The 20,543-nt window shown below is 39.7% G+C and overlaps 3 protein-coding genes across 6 annotated transcripts in view; 1 reads left to right on the top strand and 2 right to left on the bottom strand.

The window, feature by feature from the left end:
• The window catches only part of LOC118419513 (ATP-dependent DNA helicase Q5-like), a 44,711-nt gene that overhangs the window by 2,294 nt on the left and 21,874 nt on the right, over window positions 1-20,543 (top strand). Inside the window, exons 3-7 of one of the 2 annotated variants that reach the window (XM_035825926.1) lie at window positions 244-348; window positions 843-1,370; window positions 1,908-2,125; window positions 2,525-2,690; window positions 2,849-2,937. In XM_035825926.1, coding sequence (XP_035681819.1) covers window positions 244-348; window positions 843-1,370; window positions 1,908-2,125; window positions 2,525-2,690; window positions 2,849-2,937 — 1,106 coding nt within the window. Of the gene's footprint in view, window positions 1-211; window positions 349-842; window positions 1,371-1,907; window positions 2,126-2,524; window positions 2,691-2,848; window positions 2,938-20,543 lie in introns of both variants that reach the window. The other variant, XM_035825924.1, reaches the window with a different exon arrangement.
• On the bottom strand, window positions 3,911-8,254 carry LOC118419515. Of its 2 annotated transcripts, none has more exons than XM_035825929.1 (2): window positions 8,067-8,254; window positions 3,911-5,897 (listed from the first exon to the last, which is right to left on the bottom strand). In XM_035825929.1, exon 2 carries the CDS (start codon window positions 5,855-5,857, stop codon window positions 5,510-5,512), a length of 348 nt encoding a protein of 115 aa, XP_035681822.1. In that variant the 5' UTR covers window positions 5,858-5,897; window positions 8,067-8,254; the 3' UTR covers window positions 3,911-5,509. The 2 variants fall into 2 exon arrangements, with proteins under 2 accessions (XP_035681822.1, XP_035681823.1); XM_035825930.1 differs by having other exon boundaries at window positions 8,062-8,251.
• The window catches only part of LOC118419514, a 6,446-nt gene continuing 938 nt past the window's right edge, over window positions 15,036-20,543 (bottom strand). The window contains exons 2-3 of one of the 2 annotated variants that reach the window (XM_035825928.1): window positions 18,561-18,612; window positions 15,036-17,139 (exon numbers count right to left, since the gene is read on the bottom strand). In XM_035825928.1, the coding sequence (XP_035681821.1) occupies window positions 16,101-16,727 (627 nt within the window). In that variant the 5' untranslated portion in view covers window positions 16,728-17,139; window positions 18,561-18,612 and the 3' untranslated portion in view covers window positions 15,036-16,100. The remainder of the gene's footprint in view (window positions 17,140-18,560; window positions 18,613-20,543) is intronic. The other variant, XM_035825927.1, reaches the window with a different exon arrangement.

Below are 20,543 nucleotides of genomic sequence, written 5' to 3'. Positions count from 1 at the left end.
TTTGTTTGTTTGTTTAGCTCGCACCTGTAGTGGGAGGAAGGATGTGTACATCTCCATGTTTTGTTGTTTGTTTGTTTAGCTCGCACCTGTAGTGGGAGGAAGGATGTGTACATCTCCATGTTTTGTTGTTGGTTTGTTTGTTTAGCTCGCACCTGTAGTGGGAGGAAGGATGTGTACATCTCCATGTTTTGTTGTTTGTTTGTTTGTTTAGCCCGTACCTGTAGCGGGAGGAAGGATGTGTACATCTCCATGCCGACAGGAGCGGGGAAGTCCCTGTGTTACCAGCTGCCAGCCGTCATGGCTCCTGGCATCACCATGGTCGTGTCTCCTCTCATAGCACTCATGCAGGTACCTGTGGTCTCAGTTCTGATTGGTAACTTTGCAAGTTCATAATAATTTTCAAGTAGATGTCTGGCTTCAGCATCCTTTGGATTCTTTCTCATTTTGTGTGCCTTTTAAATAGCACACTAGAAACACCCACTAAATGACCAATAGTCATAGTCATACGGTGTATAACTATGACCAAAGAGATCTACAAAAATAAGCTTAAGCCATACAGTTACTTATAATAATTCATGTATATAATCTATTGATGTGCTGTGCAAAAAGTACTCCAAACTGCTACATCTGCTTCATACAGTAAAGAAAAGAAGAGAACTATGAAAAGAAAGACTGTGCAACAAATAATTTACTGTTGCTATTCTAACTGGAGGTGCCATCTCTGGTATTTCATCCTCTGCATCAATTTGTAGTAAAACATAACTAATAAGCCCTATTGGTACAGGTAGAATGATTATGGCATGAAGTTGTACTCACCAGCTTACAACATTGCCTTGTTTCAGGACCAGTTAGAACACCTACGCAAGCTGAACATCTGTGCAGAGTCTCTCAACTCCAAACTGAGCGCAAAGGATCGCAAGAGAGTCCTCGCCGACCTCCGCAGCTCCAAACCCAAGACCAAACTCCTGTACATCACCCCTGAACTGGCCGCTACACCGGGGTTTCAACAGCTCCTGGAAACCCTCAAGTCCAGGAAGTTGCTGGCTCATCTAGCGGTGGACGAAGCTCACTGTGTGTCTCAGTGGGGCCACGATTTCCGCCCGGACTACCTGAAACTGGGCAGCCTGAGGGAGAAGCTAGAAGACATCCCCTGTATCGCTCTCACAGCCACGGCCACTTCAGCTGTACAGAAGGACATCATAAACAGCTTACATCTGCAGGAGCCTGTACAGAAGTTCAAGACTAGTGTGTTCAGGCCAAACTTGTTCTATGATGTGAAGTATAAGGAAGTGTTGGATGACCCTTATGAAGATTTGAAAGACTTTGCTGTGAAAGCTCTGGGAGAAGAAGGAGTGGAACCGGTCAAGGGAGTGAGTTATGATGATTTACTATCAAAACTTTCCAGCTAACTGAAAATTTGGACTGTACTGTATGCAAAGTTGTCCATACAGTTTGACAGGACCTTTTTTTTTTATTTAAGATTTATCTGCTTTGCCTTCTTGTAGTATATTACCCCTCAATGCTAACTGACTATTGTACTCATAAGGCTTCAGCAATGTACTGTAAATGCATTTAAGTTCGCGGAGATTTGATTTTGCAGTAGCGGGAAAATGGACTTTTTGAGGTGGTTTTAATTTCGCGGTAGCACCATGCACTGTAGTCTCTTACTGTTATGGTAAAATGTTCGCCGTGGTTTTAAATTCGCGGTGAAGTGGCCGTTGCGAAAACCGCGAACATTAAACCACCGCGAAAGTTTCTGCATTTACAGTATTAGCTACTATAGTAGGTTGTCACTAATGGGAAGGTAGATAGCATTCACTGACATGATACTATGTCATAAAATTACTGTTGGAAGATCGTGTCTATGAATCCATTCTATAACGTAAGCCCATTACATCCAACTGTAGCCACACAAGGGGTGCGGAATCGTGTACTGCCGTACCAGGGACGGCTGTACAGAGGTAGCGGCCAGACTGACTAAGAAGGGTCTCCTGTCCAAGGCTTACCACGCCGGGCTGAAGGACAGTACCAGGGAGGAGGTACAGATGGACTGGATGGAGGGCAAGGTTCCTGTCATCGTCGCTACCATCAGTTTTGGCATGGGAGTGGACAAGGCAACTGTAAGGTACATGTACAAAGACTTTATCTAAAAAAAGATCCAACCTGCAGCAGGGCTAGGACGGAAAGTGATGCGGAATACACCGTGTTGTATTTTATTTATGTCATACCCAGGTCAGAAAACACTGATTTCTTTGCCAAACTAATCATAAAAAGGGGTAAAATTTAATACATTGTTTCCACCTGCGCCAACAACTTTAATCTTTAAGAACATCAATTCGAAAAAAATTTGAACAAAACTCTGTTTGCTTGCAATGGCGGGCATGAGGTGCCTTATTTTTAAGCGATGGAAGTCTGTGTGATACAACTAAGAATCCTGTGTAATACAGAAAATTATCTTTATTTGACTGTATGCTCAAATATTCTGAGAAGAATCATATAATTCAATGATAAACATTTCCCCCAGGTTTGTTGCCCACTGGAACATCCCAAAGTCCATGGCAGGGTACTACCAGGAGTCTGGGCGAGCAGGCAGGGACGGGAAACAGGCCTTCTGTAGACTGTACTACTCCAGACATGAGAGGGACCAGGTCTGCTTCCTCATTAAACAGGACATCTCCAGGCCGAACAAGGTTCGATACGATAAGTCTATACTGATGCATCAGATTTTAATAGTTGAATAGTTCCTGAACTTCAATTCAAAACTTACATGTACATGTACATGCATTACTGTCTAAAATAGCTGAAGGCATTGAATAGAACTGTATACCTGTTTTTACTATATCTGTAGGCCAATGGACCCAAAGGAGTGATGGGTCCTAATGCCAAGTCTGCAATGGCCAGCTTTGAAACCCTTGTCAAGTACTGTGAGGAGCCCAAGTAAGTAATATTCAAAGCTTAAATGTGTGTCTGTGTGTGCAGGGTTGAACAAGTTTTCTAAAATCCACTTGTCCTATTGGGCAAGCACATAAAAAATGTACTTGCCCAAACCAATTTTTCACTTGCCCAAAATTCAAATGTCACTGTTACTAGTATATGCATTTTCACTTCTAGCAATGGAATTCTCTGTAGACAATTGCTTGATGTCATGACTGTAAAAAGTAACAAGTATATCAAAATTGCACTAAAATCAATGGAAAATCTTACTTGCCCGATCGGACAAGTGGGGTAGGACATGCACTTGCCCGAACAGCACTTTCACTTGCCCTGGACAATAGGGCTAGTGGACTTGTTTATCCCTGGTGTGTGTGTGTGTGTGTGTGTGTGGATACATTGTCATTCATATGGTGGATTGTGCTTCTTTGAATGTATACTTAGCTGCTACCATTCTGTGGTTCCATGGGATAAGAATGCATGTTAGCCTCTGTTTCCTGCAAACAGGAAAAGTCCAAAATATTTGGTGAAGAGTCATTGCTCAAAGATGCCCCCTGGCAGGAAAGGGCAGTACTGTCTTCAGTTCTACCACTTTTCTATTCCTTTACGTAACAGTATATAAAACAGTCTTTTTATTTATATACAAAGAAGTGATGATCGGTTTTCACATAAACAGGTGCATTTATTTTTATCAGTAACTAAGCAATTGGGTGAAGGATACAGTGGGATTGATCCCACTTGGTTTGTATTAGATTTTATATGTGTGTTGGTTGTATATGTACCATACATATCAGCCCTGAGCCCAAACATTCTCATGTTACTCTTACCTTGCTCTTACAAGGAGTAATAATTTTGTTAAAACCCATCCTAAAGAAGTAGTTTCTTTAACCGCCATCTATAGGTGCCTTGATACTTGCTGTATATCAAAATTTAATGTTGTATACTGATTTACTGAGACAACAAATATACTGGTACAAAATAAGCTTCCTATTTTCTGTTTATTGTAGAAAATACAGAGGTACAAAGTTCATGAAGAATAGTTGTTTTGGTCATAGATGTACACATCTCTTCTGTCCATGATTGTTTCAAGTATTTACATAGAGTATGACAGGAGGACTAATGGCTTTTCTACCATGATCATTTTTTTATAGTGAAAGATGTTGTGGTAAATGATGAAAATAAAATGAAAACATGCCGTGGAATACAGTGCAAATGTCACTTACATATAGAAGCAGGATGTAGAAATGTATGGTAAAGTCTGTACTTTCATCTTGCCAACATCAAACAAAGCCTCAACTTTATATCATGTTTCATATCAGAACAGATCATTTCACGTTCCATTGTCAGAATTCCTATGATCTTTAATTGTTTGGATATCAGTCAAACAAAAGAAAGTTATTTCTTCTTATAACAGTAAGGGAAAACAAAGGGTAGAAGTTTTCACACAACACTAATAAACATATGTACACAAACGCTCACGTGCATAGCTATGGTCAGTCACAACACAAGACAACATTTTGCAGCAAATTCAACTTAAAACAAAAATATGATATGCAAAGAAATGCCACTTACATGGGGATACATCTATACAACCATAAAAGGAATCTAATACTAGCAGATTGTCAGTCACAATTGTATAAATTGGTTGTAATGAAGCTTTTTGGTTCACTTTCAAGTCTTTTACAAGCAGTGTTTTTTCAGAATGGAATTGAGAAAGACTGCTAGTAAGGAGGAGGTCTATTTCTTTAATACGTATACAATTAATATTAGTCATGAGGTTAAATGTTTTATGAAATTTTAAAAGATGATTATTATGCTCTATTGTCTGTTTTTCAGTATTAGAATTAGTTGTGTCTTGAACATTATGTTTTAGTAGGTTATGATCTGGGATATACTTGGCACAGTCTTTGGAGCCACAATATAGGATTCCATAAAGGGGTGCCTACTTTAAGGCATAGGTAAGATTCTGCTTACTTACTGCTTAAGTCGAGTCCATCCGGGCCTCGAGATTCACACAATATTTACACATAATCTCTAGGTTTTCTACTAACATATATCATCTGAAAATCAAAATTATGAAATAAAGGAAAGTTTACAAACATTTGCATAATCACAAAGACAGGAGAAGATTTGTGTGTCTTTGGCTGCTCATACTTGACATTACAAGTCTTTTCCTGGGACGATTAAGCAAAAAGCTCCATTGCTTTACATTAGAAATGCATGAATTATTCTGTGTCAAAGTTTAGATATTGTAAAAAGGACTAGTCAGTGTCAATCAGCACAATGATATTTTTCTTCACTGTATGTGTCTATGGCAAAAAAAATATGCTCACTTGCAGATTTGGAAGGATAGCATTCCTGTATTTAACATAGGTGTACCAGTTTAATCTGTCACAAAAACAACTGTGACACTACATGATACTCAGGATATAGAAAATCTGTCCAATATATACACATACATCAAGCTTACTTCAGGTCATTTTTATGTGTGCTTTCTTTGGAATGGATAATCCATTGTGAATAAATCTTGGGCAACATAAAGGCAAGTGGTTCAATGTCCCACCCAAGGCCTGCTGCTCTATACATTGTCCAGCTCCACGTCCACCTTGCTGCCGTGTTTCCTCCCCTTCTTCTTCCCATTACAACAACAGCAGCAGCACTTGCAGCAGGAGGCACAGCAGCCGAAGAACGTGTAGATGAAGCAGATGGTGAACATGATGGCTATCGCGCCCACGAACACTGCCAGGACGATCAGGAACCCGATGGTGAAGTGGTCCCGCAGGGGGTCGAAGTTCAGCCAGTCGATGTACCAACCCGACACGGATGAGGTGGTGGCGGCGGCGGCGAGGGTCGTAGCGGCATTTGTAGCAGCATTTGTAGCGGCTGCAGTCGTTGCAGCTGCGGTTGCAGCTGCAGTTGTAGCCATCTTAAAGATGTAGCCTTGTTCCAAGATATCTGGTCAGGATCTTAAAGGAAAAGAAGGAAATGTACATTAGTTGAATCTGTACCTTGATACATTTTGGAAGAGTGTCATTTGTTTTGAATATCACTTCCAGTCTAAAAATTGGTACCTGAAACCATTATCTATCAGGTGTAAGTTACATCATTGTTATGAAGTACAGGTGACTATATCACATTAAGACAATGGGTTTTTTAAAACTGTGCATTTCCTCAAATTATGGGATATGTACATTACTCCACTCAACAAATAGATGACCTAGCTAATTCCAAGTACACAGGAAGTTTACATGATGGCAGGAAAGGTGTCTATTTCCCCCTATGGCCCATGACGTCACACCTCCAGTTAGCCATGCCTTGCAGCTAAGTTACGGTGCCATATTTACCTAAACAGTGTGACTTGGTGTCACTCTCCCTTTGTTTCCTGCTGCATCAGGGTCAGTGCACTGAATGGTTTGACTTCAGGACTTAACAAAGGCTTGGTTAGCAGGGTAGGGAACAGCTCAGGTGTACCAAGTGGGGGTTTTTATGAACTTTAAGCTGTTTTCAAGAGTGTGTAGCTGTCGCGTATTCATAGTGATACCCTGGGTGAACAATGAGAGTTCTTAAGTACAGTATCTTTATACAGAGATATATAAAATGAAAATACTGATACCGATGCCAAGTAACCTTAATTCTGGTTGCCTATCAGAAATATGCCGTCCTGTTCCTTGGTTCATCAGAAAGTAGGATAAAACGGTGGTGGACAGTATCATTTTTGAAGAAGTCATCTATCCACTTGCACACTTGCACATTGCAACCACTTCTTGCTTGGTGCAACTTACTTCTGAACTCAGGTTGCACAGGGTGCAACTTAGATTTTGAGCCTCGGAACTTGATTTTGTTGTCAATTTACTTGGAAGAAATAAATAGCCCGAGGCAGCTCCGTTTCATATCAGCCAAACATGTATGTATTGTACCTTTTTTCAGAAATTAGTGAATTGTAGGTGGTGCAACTTGAAATTCAGTTGTGCAACCTTGTTTTTGCCCCAAGTTGCACACTGTGCAACCTAGCTCAGAAAAGTATTTTGTACACTGCATTCATATGTTGTTAACTCATAATGTAGAAAAATGACCAAAAACGGTGACCTTTTTTCATGTTTTGATTGCTCAAATACTACAATACATCCCTTTAACCATTTTAGATGATAGTCTTGCTTTCCAGACAAATGCCAACATCAAAATGAAATAAAATATAAACTTAAGTATGGGCACACCCAAAATCAGAAACCAAAAGCTCCTTGCCTTGGCACAGTATCTAATCTAATCATGGCAAGCAGACATTGATTTTTTTCTGGCTCGAGGTCACTAATAAATATAAATTCTGTAGCTGTTTTATCTGCATATTCCAAACTGGATGGTATTATTGTCTGCTGCCTGTATTTACCTTACATGTACAGAGAGCAGGTGGTTATAGGGAAGGTCGATGGCAAGGCAAATGTTTGTTTTACACTGTCTGAGCCCAGTATATTGAGAACTCATTATCACTGAATGTAAATACAATCGTTCCTGAGTTCAGGAAGCAAAAAATGTACCCATTGGAAGCAATGTCTTGTGTACAGTAGAAAAAGTTTAATATCTCAGTTATTGTTATGTTTTGGGTCCATGAAATGACTCTGGACATATAATATTTGACTTTCATGAGTTCAAACAGGTGCAACCTCCCCCCTCCCCCCTGACCTTTATATCCAAACAAGCCTGTTTGTTTTTTGTTTTTTTAGGAGATATTGGACAGGACTGATATTTTTTAAGATTATGATTTGAAGTATATTTCTTAATATATGTGTATTAGAGACAGTTGAGTCGGGGCATACACATAAATTTCACCCTGTTTTATTCACCTTCTTATCATTCATTGAAGCAACAGGTGCAAATAATGTCATGCTTTGTTGGAGCTGAAAGGTTTTTATGGTCAAGTTTGGAATCCAGATTTACAGGTGTTTTAGATTGGTGCAAATTTCTATAATTTATACATGTTTCACTTCTACACGAGGTAAAAGTTTACCGCTGGTGTATTTGCTCTGCGACACTGAGTAAACAAGGAAACTTGGCGCAAATTTGTTTGGAAAAACATTTCAAACATCACAGTTCATGAAGACAATTGGAGCCCTAAACACCACGTAATCTCCTAACCTTACCTCTCAGTCTCCTCCCATGCACCTGTTAGCTGCAGTATTCACAAAGTTCTCCTACAAACCAGTCTTCTGGGAGGTAGAACCTGCCCACTACAGGTCCTATTTTCACACGCTTGACTGGTGTGACGTCGGCCAGTTTCTGTCACGGAACTAGGTACAGGCCAGCATATAGGGTGTGGCCGTGTTGATCACATGATCAGGTGTCTGGCCTCATTAGCATATCAATGGCTCTAGTTAGATTGTGGCTGTAGTCCCAGGTTTCAGGTCATGTTACCAGGGGCACTTAGCCAGGATAATTCAATAAGTGCTTTAATTTGTCACTGGGATCTGGAAGAGACTATTGTGTTCAGCAGGGGTTGCTTTTTTTCCTCTGAATATTTACCTAGGGTCATTGTATAATAAGTAAAAGGATATGAGATTTTTTTGATATCATTGTTTTATGTCAGATATTTATCAGTTTTGTCTAAAGATAAATTTGCTAGTAAGAGCTCATGATATTTTTCATAAGATTTCTATGTGTCAATGGTGTCTTTTGATTTTTTTAATGATTTTTTTTCTGATGACCAGGTAGACTCCTCTTTATTTCCCTGCCATAAAAAAAGGACAGAAATCTAAAGCTTTAGGACCTTTTATTCCATAGACTTGTGCACAGTTTAACTTCAAGTTCTACCATCAAAAGAAACTTGGCACTTGTTAGTTACCAGTAAAGTCATACATTCATTGCATTGGAGACCACAATATACACATTGATACAGGCATTGTGGAATCCTGTCAGAATTATCTTTGTTTTGGCATACTTCTTAGTCAGACTTACAATTGCACCTTAAGTACATTATGATGGCTTATTGCTTGCACCACTGGTGGTCCCCAAAAGGGTACACTGTAAATCTAGTTTGTACCTTGTCCTGTTTGTTATACTTATAGCATCACTCTTACTGTCTTACATATAGGTTACAAGTGGCTAAACTTTCAAATCATTTGCAAGGCCAGTGCTGTGTGATATTAATTGTGCTTAACATTTTTAACCATGACAACAGTGCTTATACATTTGTGCTTGTAAGTGAGGTCTTTTTCTGCTTGCTAGGGTCTGAGATGATGAAAACACAAGTCTTTGTAACATGTACTGTATATACTAATAGATGACATCATTACAGCTAACACACGGGTAATGTTTGTGCTATATGTTTGTAATTTGTATGGTTATTAATATTGTTGTTGCCATACATGATTTTCTGTTATATTAATGCAGTTCCTGCTGCACTAACTTGTAGTACAAGTAGATCACTACTTACTACATTACTGACTTCATAGTCCTTTGAACAAAATAACAATAGACTGTACTAGTAATTGTAGCTCTAAAGCACAGCCAAACGGATTAATGTTTACAATCTAGGAATGAACTCTTTAATATGTCATTTTACATGCTTCATACTCATTGTTAGAATCTCCTTGCTGTATCTAATCAGATGCATTCCATTTTCATATTATCAACTTATTCCTTCATTTAAGGCTCTGCACATCATTTTCGTAGTGTCGTAGAATTAGAATGTTATTTTGGAAAGCTGACGACATAAACTTGATGAAGGTCTTTGTCACTACGTGATTCTCTCAGTCTTCCACTGCATCATTTTGTTCAGGTAACGCCATGCTGTTTTCTTTTCTCCTTCCCATTCTTTCAGTCTTCAGTAGTTAACTTTGCTGTTATTGCAACATTCAACATATCTTCCTATATAACAATCTATATACTTTGGCCATATGTTAAAATGTTTCTTCAATGTGCTAAAATTCTCCCAATACAAAATGAATATTGCTGGCTTTGCGAGGATGTGCCATAACAGTTGTTTTAACAGCCTGATCCCAGTTAGCCTGATTAAATCTTGCTTATAGCAGCCCGCCCAACATCCGCTGGCCTCCTAGATGGGGGGACAGCTCCGGACGGCAGAGTTTGTGTTATACAGACTAGATCATCACAGTCAGTAGAGCCCATGTCTAGACTGGAGCCGGATCAATATTTGCCTCAGAATATTTGATATCCACATTGCTTGCATCGTGCACGTATTGCGGCAAGCTCGCTGGAGTATGGTACGACCCACACGTATGGTGCTCCAGGAAGTTGCTACGCAGTGGACACCTGCGACATGGGCGATCCGACATCGTCCGTTGTGCGGTACATCTCAGGATGAGTTCTCTTCCAGTGATGGCACTTACAGACATAGCAGTGTATGAAAACTACCAGCACAACCACCAACCCAACGATGACTGGCAGGACCACCTCTAGTCGGGCCATAACAACAGCCTGGCCATCTTGTCTATGCTCTGCCTGCTCTCAGTCCCTGTGGAAAAAAATAACAACCACAATATGAATGAATGGTGAAGAACTTATGATTAACCTTGGGAAAGGTCAGGTTTTCATGGTCCTTGAAAACTGTTACCGGTATGAGTCATATACCAAATATACCAATGTCCTTGACCATATTATACCATCATACATTATGTGGATTGTGCTGCTGAGCCTCCATTTATCTTCTAGTTTGTTGCATGTCATAAGAAAAGATGGATTGCCCTACTTCACATTAAGTTGTGCATTGTCCAGAAGCAGCTTTTTGTGGTCTTTCTTATGAATAATGAATAACATACTAGATAGTATATGCTATATATATACTAAGGTACCCTGAATTATTTTCTACTTGTTACTTGAAACGAGAAAAGAATAACGTCCATCTGCTCCTTTCAATATCATGATAGTAACACCTTTTAAGAGGCCCCAAGTTGGGAATTGAAGGTATTGCTGCAGCCGCCACATTTGGTAAAGCAGCCAAATTGCGTAACAGATATTTATGATCACATGCTAAATGCACACAGACAGATTTGCTCCTAACCCACTTAGCTTTTCCTCAGCCATAAACCACAGTCTGGTAGGTGTGAGGCTTTGGTTGAAACCTACTGAACCTGTGGTATAGCAAAAGGTGTCTAGGTACTCAGTACATGCCAGTGCCTGTTACTAGATTGCTGGGTTATATATCATATATGAACAACCTTTGCATCAGCAGCTATTATTTGGCAGATTCCTAGATGTTCTTTATAGAAATGACTTTTATGCACCTACTATTCTATGATCATGGTCTAAAATGGTGCAGATTGATAAAACTTTGTGGTACCAACGAAATTATTTGGTTGCTGTTATTTGTTAAGGATGCGCCATTGCATTATTCAGGTTCCATTTTGGTACAATGCAATTGAATACGACAGTGAACATTTTCTTCTTCAAATAATCATAAACTGTGCACAAGTTAGGGCTTATTTACAGCAAGCACAATCACACAAACAAAAACATCAAACCATGCATCTTACCTTCCATACATTGTATGATCCTACCAAACGTACAAGGTGTAATCTGTATTGAATCAGGAAGCTGCTGCCAATGGTTTTAACCCGACTACATTCCCAAGTGTTTATCCAGTGTCACATAGAACAAAGCCCCCCGACTGGAGGTACAAGTAATCGTTGTGAGAAATCGTTACCTGGTACTTAGTCCCAGCGTCCGTAAGCACCTCTGGTCTGAGCAGGCCGTGTCAGCTCCCGCCATCACCTACTGTTGGCAGCGTAGCAGGAACAGGACAGCAGTCAGTGCCGCAGCAGATTAGTCGTATAAATCAAATTCACAGCATGTAATTGAGTTGGGGCTGGTGAAGTACAGAGGAAATGATTGTGCGTCTCATAGATGGGGATTTATTGGGATTAAAGAGAACCACTGGGGGGATGTTGAAAATTAGGAACACTGAGGTAGGCAAAGAGGGAACTGCAGGACTATATGTTTCCTTGTTATGATAGCACAAAGGGTAGTATGGTCTTACTATACATGCTTCCAAATATGGATAAATAACAACAAACGCATATTGCTGTAGGAAAGATCAATAACACAGACAGCCATCAAACATGAAAACACAATGTACGAATAATGTGGTGTTCGATTTTGATAAAGAGCAAAGTAGTTCCAAGCAGTGCTAATGATATAGCTGATGTGCCAGTCAAAACAGTCATGTACATTACTACATATATTACTTTGAACAAGCTATCAATGGAAATATGTTTTCTCTATATTAGTATATAGTGTTTAATAAGCATAATCCAAACTTGTTATCCTTCAGTTATGTCAAACATTGTACAATGCACTGGTATGTATGAGACACTGCCTCTGTGCTGTGTTCCTATTACATTTTAATCAAAATTTCGTTCTCCATATAATTTGTGATGAATGATATGTGAGAGAAATATTCTTGGCACATCCACTCAATCAAAACAAATGACAATTTAACCCTGTCTTTGCTGCCCGATGACTTCATAGGCAATACAGATTTAGTGCCCAAAATGATTATCTTAGCATGACACTGGACTGGGAAGGGGAATGAGGTTTGATCATGGGAACGGTTTCTTGTTTGTGTCCAAATAATGTGATGTTATAAAAAAAAAAGTCAGGTGGAAGAAAACAATGGCACATACACAAATTTTAAGCTTCATAATTTACAAAATCTATGTTGTTTAACAGATTAAACTCACTTTTGGATGATATTTATGTTTGGTCAGTAATATGCCTCAAAAGCTATTAACCCTGAAACACCATTTGGAAGGGTAAACTCATGATTGTGATAGCAGGTCATATCATATGAAAAATGATGTTTGTAAGCTTATTGTTATCATGATTCAACAGCTGTTCAGAACACTGTAAAGCTTACATGAAAAAATATGTTCCAAGAATGGCAATTTTTTCAATGCAGGACTTTACCAGGTGTTATTTGCCGACTGCCACCTGGAATCCAAGAATGATTGGTATGATACAAAAGGAGTAACAGTTACACTCTTCATTTCAACAATGCTGAGACACATGGCACTCAGAAGAAAGAGTATGATCTTACCTTTCGCGAATGTCAAAACATCACCATACTGATGGCTAACCCTGTACTTGCCTGGGTGGCTCTGATTATGACAAAGTATTAATTAGTGACCTTACCAACTGCTAGAATGTCATACACTCTTTGTGCCTTTGAGTTTGTATCCTTACAGTGGTGCCCTTTGTGAACTAGAGACCCCACCCAAAATAGTTGCTTTGTAATAACATGTTGTATGCAAATGTGCATCTTCCATTCTAGAGCTAGGGTTTAGTCCAGAATAAAGAAGGTGCCTTTGTACCCCACTGTCTATTGGAAGTTGCTATGTGAATGCAAAACACAATTTAGAAGTCTGCTGATTTCATTAGCCTGTTCCATTCCAATACAGTTTGAGGGGAGGAAACTTAAGGATATAGTACTGACAAAGGTAGCAGAAGAAGTTCAACTGATTATGACTCACTTGGTGTGGCGGTCAATATGTCATGTATTTCTGATTGTTCTCATTTGCTAACTAACAATGTTTTGAATTCTGTGCTGACAGAAAATATTGTAGGACCACTCTAAAATAACTTCATCACCTAGACATTGTTATGTGAACTTAATTCTCTTACATTTTCAGGATCAATTATTAACTGGCATACCAAAACATATCTACAGTTAAGGTATGCGCCTAGGTAACTTGTCATGCGAGCAACACTTTGACCACTCTCATTGAGGTAGCAATTTTTCCTTCATCCTCAATCTGAAATCATGTGAGTGGCTATTTCTACAGCTGATTTGGAGGATTATCGGGTGCTTGTTCATTAAAATGGCTGTCAGTGGGTGCAAAGCACCAAGCTTAATTGGTCTACTGCCCTGAATATCTTTGGCACAAAAAACCTGATTCCTGCATGGAACCTAGACAGAAATACATTCATTTGTTCTTTGGAGTGAAAATGGTTTTTATCTGACAATGTAGCCATATACTTTAAGGATCGTTACCTATATAGTAATCAATCATCATTATCATAGTTTGCTCTTAGTATACAACACAACCCACTTCAAAAGAAAGACAACATATGATTGTACCTCACTCATCTATTATTAGCTATATGGGGACAGGATAGTGTTTTAGGGCCTTGTTGTTAATTTCTACTTCAAAGATCAGTGATACCTTGTCTGAGCAGGTTAATGTGATATTTTAAACTCAGGGGACTGCTGTAAGCTACAATATGAATAATCTTATATGGTTCAATTATCTTTCAATGTGTAACTTGTCTTGTGGCCATTACCGGTATGATTCTGCTAGATTTTCTAGATGAGAAGCAGAATTACCTGCTGGCTCATCAAGAAAATCAAACACAACAACAAACCACTTCAGTACACATGCAAGTGGTGTTCTCAACAGCCTGGACAGAAAGGTAAACAACAGGTCTAAATAACACTTTGTACAGCTGAAAAATAGTACATCTCTGAATCATTTTTGAGAATATTTTCATTGTAGATTTGCTAGCTGAAGCAGATTTCCTAGCCTTGTCCACCATTACTCTGTATTTGGAACATTCCCCCATAGCCTGATTACTAGCCAAACACATTTGCAGCACGATTTGTCCAGGTGAAATAAAAAGGTATAAAACACGATACCTGACAGGTTATTACTCACCTGGCGATGGTTACAGTGTCCCATGTCCGTGGGAGGTCTTGTAATCCCTGCGAGCCGGCTGACATTGTGTCGGACTGATGATGTCATTAAATATTAACTACCTGGTGTTATGACATGGGAGGGGCGTGCACCTGCCATTCCACCAGCGTTACTCACATGGTAGACTATAAACTATATCCCTGACTTATACAAACAACACAAGTATGGCACCAGGAAGAGAAATTGTATGATATGCAACCAACAAAGTGGCAATGCCTATAATTGTCAATCATTGTATTTCACAGCTGTTATTTGCTCCAGAAGTTTATCAAGAAATAAAGCTCAATAACAGATCAATAGTCAAAATCTTAGCAGTGATTGTAATTGTTATCGGTTTCTTCATTATATTAATATTTTATTATTTTATATATTATTTGTGTGGTCCAAACGATACTGGGCAATTGATGAGTTACACAAAATTTTATTATCTTTGTCAAGGTGACGTTTAGTACAGTACATGTGTCTTAAGTTGTGTTTCCAAATTCAGCTTCATGAAATATACTTCTCAATATTGAACTTAAACGTGCCAATGAATATGGTAATGCATGTATCACTATCTTCCCTGATATTGTTAAGTAGGCTGAAATCATATTTTATTGACAAGCAACTGTGAGGTATTTCATATGAAAAATAGTTTAATATTGTAATTGACTTGTAACACATTCATGTGATATATTGAAGTCATTGATTTGTCAGTGTACAAGGGAGTAGATATTGGTTGCCTTACTACTGTACCGTCATAAGTCATTGTGGCTTTGTTGTATACAGGTTTTGCACATTATTCGAAAAACCTATTTTGATTTTGCTATTACCTATCATACACAATGTAGCAGTGTGTCATAGGATTCAGTCTCGGATTGCCCCGATGTTGTTTTTATTTTCTGTACTCTTCTCCTTTGTTTTTGGTGCCTGCTGGTGGCAACTTTTTTCATATCCTTGCTTTGATATTTCAAAACAGGCAAATTCTGACTTAGTGGTAGAGGGCTACAATAGTCCCATATTGCTACTGTAGAGGATTTATTGTAAGAAAAAGTGGACATTGTAAACATTATGACTCACTTGGTATATTGCACTGTGGCTGAACAATCTCTTGGTGCTAATATTCATTTAGTAAGTCATAATACTGCACATAACATATAATAAACATTATTACTTACACAATGTTGTAGAGATACCCATCAATACAACTGTCTAACAAAATCTACTCCTAAAATCTCAGTGGAATGCTGGACAAACATTTTTCATTCAGAAGTAATTGTATAATTTCGACTGATTTTTTATGGTTTTTACAGTCCTATTTTCGCAGTATCCCATATACATGTACCTACATGTAAGTACATTTTACTTAGCCGGAAATATTGCATTTAGCCAGATTTAGCCTGTGGCTGTATTGATATTGATATGTAGTGTTTGTACATTCAGCTGAATTGCACAATACCAGTAGTTTTTGCACACACATACAAATGTACATTATAGCTGTGTGGTCCATGAGATTGTTGCCCATTCCCCTTCCCCATTACCATTGGTCTCGCCTGGTAAAGCAGACGATTGTGTCCCCGGCCCCTGCAGCTGTATCGGTGTCTGCGTTCTCTCCGTACTGCCTGATTTGAGGATCGTATATTCCTTCTGCGGAGTTGTTTGGACTCCTGCCGTTGCCACGTCCTTCTCCAGGTTTTTCGCGTTTAGTTCCCGTAACTCGGTGTCCTTTGGAGGTGTTTGCGTACCCTTTTCCCTCGTGTCATCCTGCTCAGGCTCATCCAGAGTCATTGCTTTGTTATCGTATCCAACATCAACAATGTGTGAGTTGCTCTGAAGTACTGTGTGGTCTGTCAGATTTTCACGTGAGCCGTCAAAGTCCTGTGAGCCTAACTCCTGTGATCCCACATCTTCAATCAGAGCAGTGTGTGTATCATCCTTGGTGCTGCGCTTGGGGAAGCTGATTTCATTGATGGAGGCGGGTGGTTTGCGATCTGTGGCATTCCATCCGATCATTCCCAGACAGGGTTCGAAGTAGTACACAAGTGCAAAGAAGATGGTGAGAACGACAATCGCGATTGTCATAAAGACGGGGATGTACCAGTCTGTGAAATTCACCATTTTGCGTGATATCAGAGCACAGTCACTGTTCTACCGAAGTCTGTTTTCAGTCTTGTTGTTTACTTGCCCCAAATGACTGGTCAGTTAAGAAATCCCTCTACTCAGTTCTCTCACTTTAAGGAAGGGCAGTACCTCCCAACCACTGAGCAGCTAGTAATCCTCAGCTCCTGTAGAGTCCAATGTTTGGCAGTCGCTCTCGCATGTCACAGTATTCGTTTGTAGATCTTGTAGCACCCAGACTTTGCAGTGCTCAAAGTTCCTCAGAAATGATCATCCAGATTGATGTGAATCCAATCTTGGCATCACAGAGTTTTCCAAACAGGACAAAAGAAGAGTTTCATCTTTCTGTTAGCCCGACACGTCCGACACTCAGCAGCAGTTGCAGCTCGATGTCCCACACTTCCGTCTCTCACTGTAAGACAGAACAGATGTAGATATCTATTAAGCCATCACTGCACCCAAATCATCATTGATCTGGACAAATCAATATGTTTTGTTCTTGACTACTGTGCTGCGTAATGCAATAGGAATACTGGTACTCACAGATCAATAAAAGTGTGGTAAAAAGTCTATTCTGGAGCAAGGAGGTGGGACTATAATTAGGAATGGGATTGTGAGCATTGGCACATTTGGGAAAGTGCGTGTTAGGCCAGTGCTTGATGCTTTGATAAAAGTTCATACTGTGCAGTCATTGGTGGGTACCACAGTCCATTACCAGGTCCATTGAGTGCTCACTATTTCAACATGATCCCATTTAGGTCCATTAATGCAGCAAGGTTGGATGGTGGAGCAGTGTGTATGAGTCTATGACGTCGCAATTGTGCAAATCGTCCAACATACAGGACACAGTCTACTCTCAATATCTTTTGGAACAAATGCCAAAACTTCCAACCCAATGTAGTTTTGTGATCCATCAATTGATTCTTTTTATCAATAATGAAAAGCATCTCAAACTGGAATTTTGTAGTTCCTACCTGACCCAAGATTTGACCTTACTCTTCTATGTGGTGAGATGATGTGGTTACCCAGAAATTATAGTCCAGCTGAATGATGATGTCTTGGTTACAAGCTTGTGGTCGACTGCAATGCAGCCACCCAGTGATGATGATGTGAAATTAAGAGCCCTTAATAAGTCCTAGTATGACTGAGTAATCCAGATTAGGCCTGGTACCAGTTTCAGATTTTGGATGACCAGATAAGAAGCTGAAGCAGACTATTCTTAGTGTCTTATTCTTAAAGTGAAGAGATTACTTTAGATTTGCAGCAGTTTTATTTTGTGGTAGAGAGAAAGAAGGTTTTTGTAGTGTTTGAACTTTCAAGGTTTTGAGTTTAACAATTGTGCACCGTAGTAATGCATCAAAAACCCATATTTGAAGTGAGTGACTTTGCTGTTATACTGCAGAGAGGAATGCTCAAAACAAGTGAAAGTTTTAAGATAAACCGTGTATCTTGTTTCACTCATGTCATGTTTTGGTGGATTTATTGATCCATCTTATTTTGCAAATGGTTTGGAACCAGTATCTCAATTTTTGAAATGGTTAGACTTTGTTCGCTTAAAATGTAGGTCATTTGTGATGTGACAGTACTAAGGAGATTGCTACTGTTTTACTGAGTAGGTCTTCTGTGAAGTAGTGCCCTGAAGACTGTCTTGGAGGGAGCTGTAACTTCTTTTATTTCATATTGCTCTCCACCTTCTGAAAAAGTTGTGTTAAACAGTATAATATATAGTTTATAAGATTCTTACTGATTGGTTTATGTAACTCCTCATAAGATTATGTAAATACCACAGCACAGGTCAAGCAGCTTAAATATTTACAACCAATGGTGATTTACCTGTTTAATAGCCTATTGACCCCCTGGCAACACCCAATACTGACTGGTCAAACTGTAAAAACAAATGGGGCAAGTTTTACTCAGAACTGTCCAGGAGGAAGATAACAGAAAATCTAAATACGGTCCATGTAAAAGATTCAACAAAAAGAAACTTTTTACGAAGTGCCTCTGCACTCATTTTCAAACACTGTACTGTAACTGAAAATTGCATCCAGATGAGAAATAAGGGAGCTGCTGTCACTCAATCTGTGATCGATAAGATATATTCATCAGAGAGAGATGTCCCTGCAAATTATGGTCCTAACATGTTCTGAGCCATTTAACGTGTCAGGAGCAAATTGAAGTGACTGTTTGATAAATAATTCAATCAGACCTGCAGCACAGTCGACTGGCGCCATGCTGTTCCAGTCATAAAAGAACAGATGGTGATGTCATGCATTCTTCATGGTTATTAAAATCTCTTCTGAGGAATCAGCAGTCCTACTTTCCATCAATTTGTCATATTCTTTTTTGGAGTGAAGAACTAGCCTCTGCAAGTATACAATCTTCAGAAATGTAACCTACGGATGGCCTTAGTTCTTTCTAGACCATCTTAAAAAGGTATGTCAAAAACAGGTGCTGTCATATAGTGACGTGCAATGTTATAATGATATTACTCGTCATAGGGGGATCTTGATTAACCTGTGTATTTTCAGATAAGTCATTATTCTGATCCAAATTTTGAAAACGTAATTTCATACGTAACTTTAGGCCCGATCTAGACACATTTTTTCCCGATGTAGCCCCATCCGCCGATATAGGCGGGGCCGATATCGGGGCGCATCTAAACACATTTTGCAAATGGTAGCGCAGGACATCCGCTCGTAGCGCGGGACACCCGCGGCACGGAACATTCGTGACCCCTTTTGACCTCTGGTGACACAGGATTTCAAAATGGCGGGAATGTCGCTAGCTTTTCCACTCGTTATACTCGTTATATAATGTTCTTTCTGTATCTCATGCGCGTGATCTTAAACATGAGACGCCATGCAAGGGTAGGGCACAGGAGGCGATTGAGATACAGGGAGAGACGACAGCGGCCGGCTAGAGTGAACGCAGCGTTCTTTCTCGCTACCCTGATTGTGGCGGAGGGTGGAGAGCCTGTGCACCGGGGTGTACCAAGGAATCCCGCGTCCTTTGAGATCTCCTCCGACGACCATACACTTATGAGAAAGGCAGTTTCTGCATGGTTCCATGTGCAACGGGATCCGTGGGAGCGCCCAGCTTTTCCCTCCACCATCTTGCTCTCCCGCGCTAATATGCCGCTGTTCCCGCGTTATATGCTAATGAGCCCGCGTTAACTGTAATTATATGCTAATGAGCTTCGCGAATTCGCAGAGCATCTACACGCGTGCGGAACATGTCGGGGACCCCTGCTAAGGTATCGGTAAGGTATCGTTAGATGGCTTACGAATGGTCCGGACCATTCGGGAGAAATTTTCCCGATATAGTAATGGCGATATAGTAGTTGCATCTAGACGCTGAAAAAAAGCTGTCGGCGAGAGTTAGTAGGCTTGCCGATATCGGGAAAAACTGTGTGTAGATCGCGCCTAAGTTTGCACAATAGGTTTTGTTCTGCTTTGGAAAATGTGTTTGCTGATGCTGCTAAACAATGCAAAAATTACCTTTTCTTTAATGTGTAATTTCGTATATTGGGCTGCATGCACAGTAAAACATTTAAAACTGTTTGTTAAGGAAGTTTCTTTATCTTTTAAAAGATTTAATGAGGATTGTACATTTAGAGATCAACAGAAACATGATATGGGGTTAGTAATAAGACCTAACTCAGAGTTGATAGTGAGAAACCTCTGGGGATGGGCAGGTGTGTTTTGAACAATGAACCTTTCCTGTCAGAACAATAGTGGCCAGACGTGCCAACATGGATCCACTGCTTCACTGGATTTCAACCTGTTCTAATATCCGTTGAATACACATATAGGGTAC

The sequence above is a fragment of the Branchiostoma floridae genome, chromosome 7 (genome assembly GCF_000003815.2).
Source record: "Branchiostoma floridae strain S238N-H82 chromosome 7, Bfl_VNyyK, whole genome shotgun sequence".
Taxonomy (NCBI): Eukaryota; Metazoa; Chordata; class Leptocardii; order Amphioxiformes; family Branchiostomatidae; genus Branchiostoma; species Branchiostoma floridae.
Note: the sequence above shows the minus strand (reverse complement) of the source record. Positions and strands in the feature narration are given on the sequence as shown.

What these genes read in the sequence shown, in the direction of transcription:
- LOC118419515 (XM_035825929.1), bottom strand. Translation starts at nt 5,857, where the DNA reads ATGGCTACAACTGCAGCTGCAACCGCAGCTGCAACGACTGCAGCCGCT.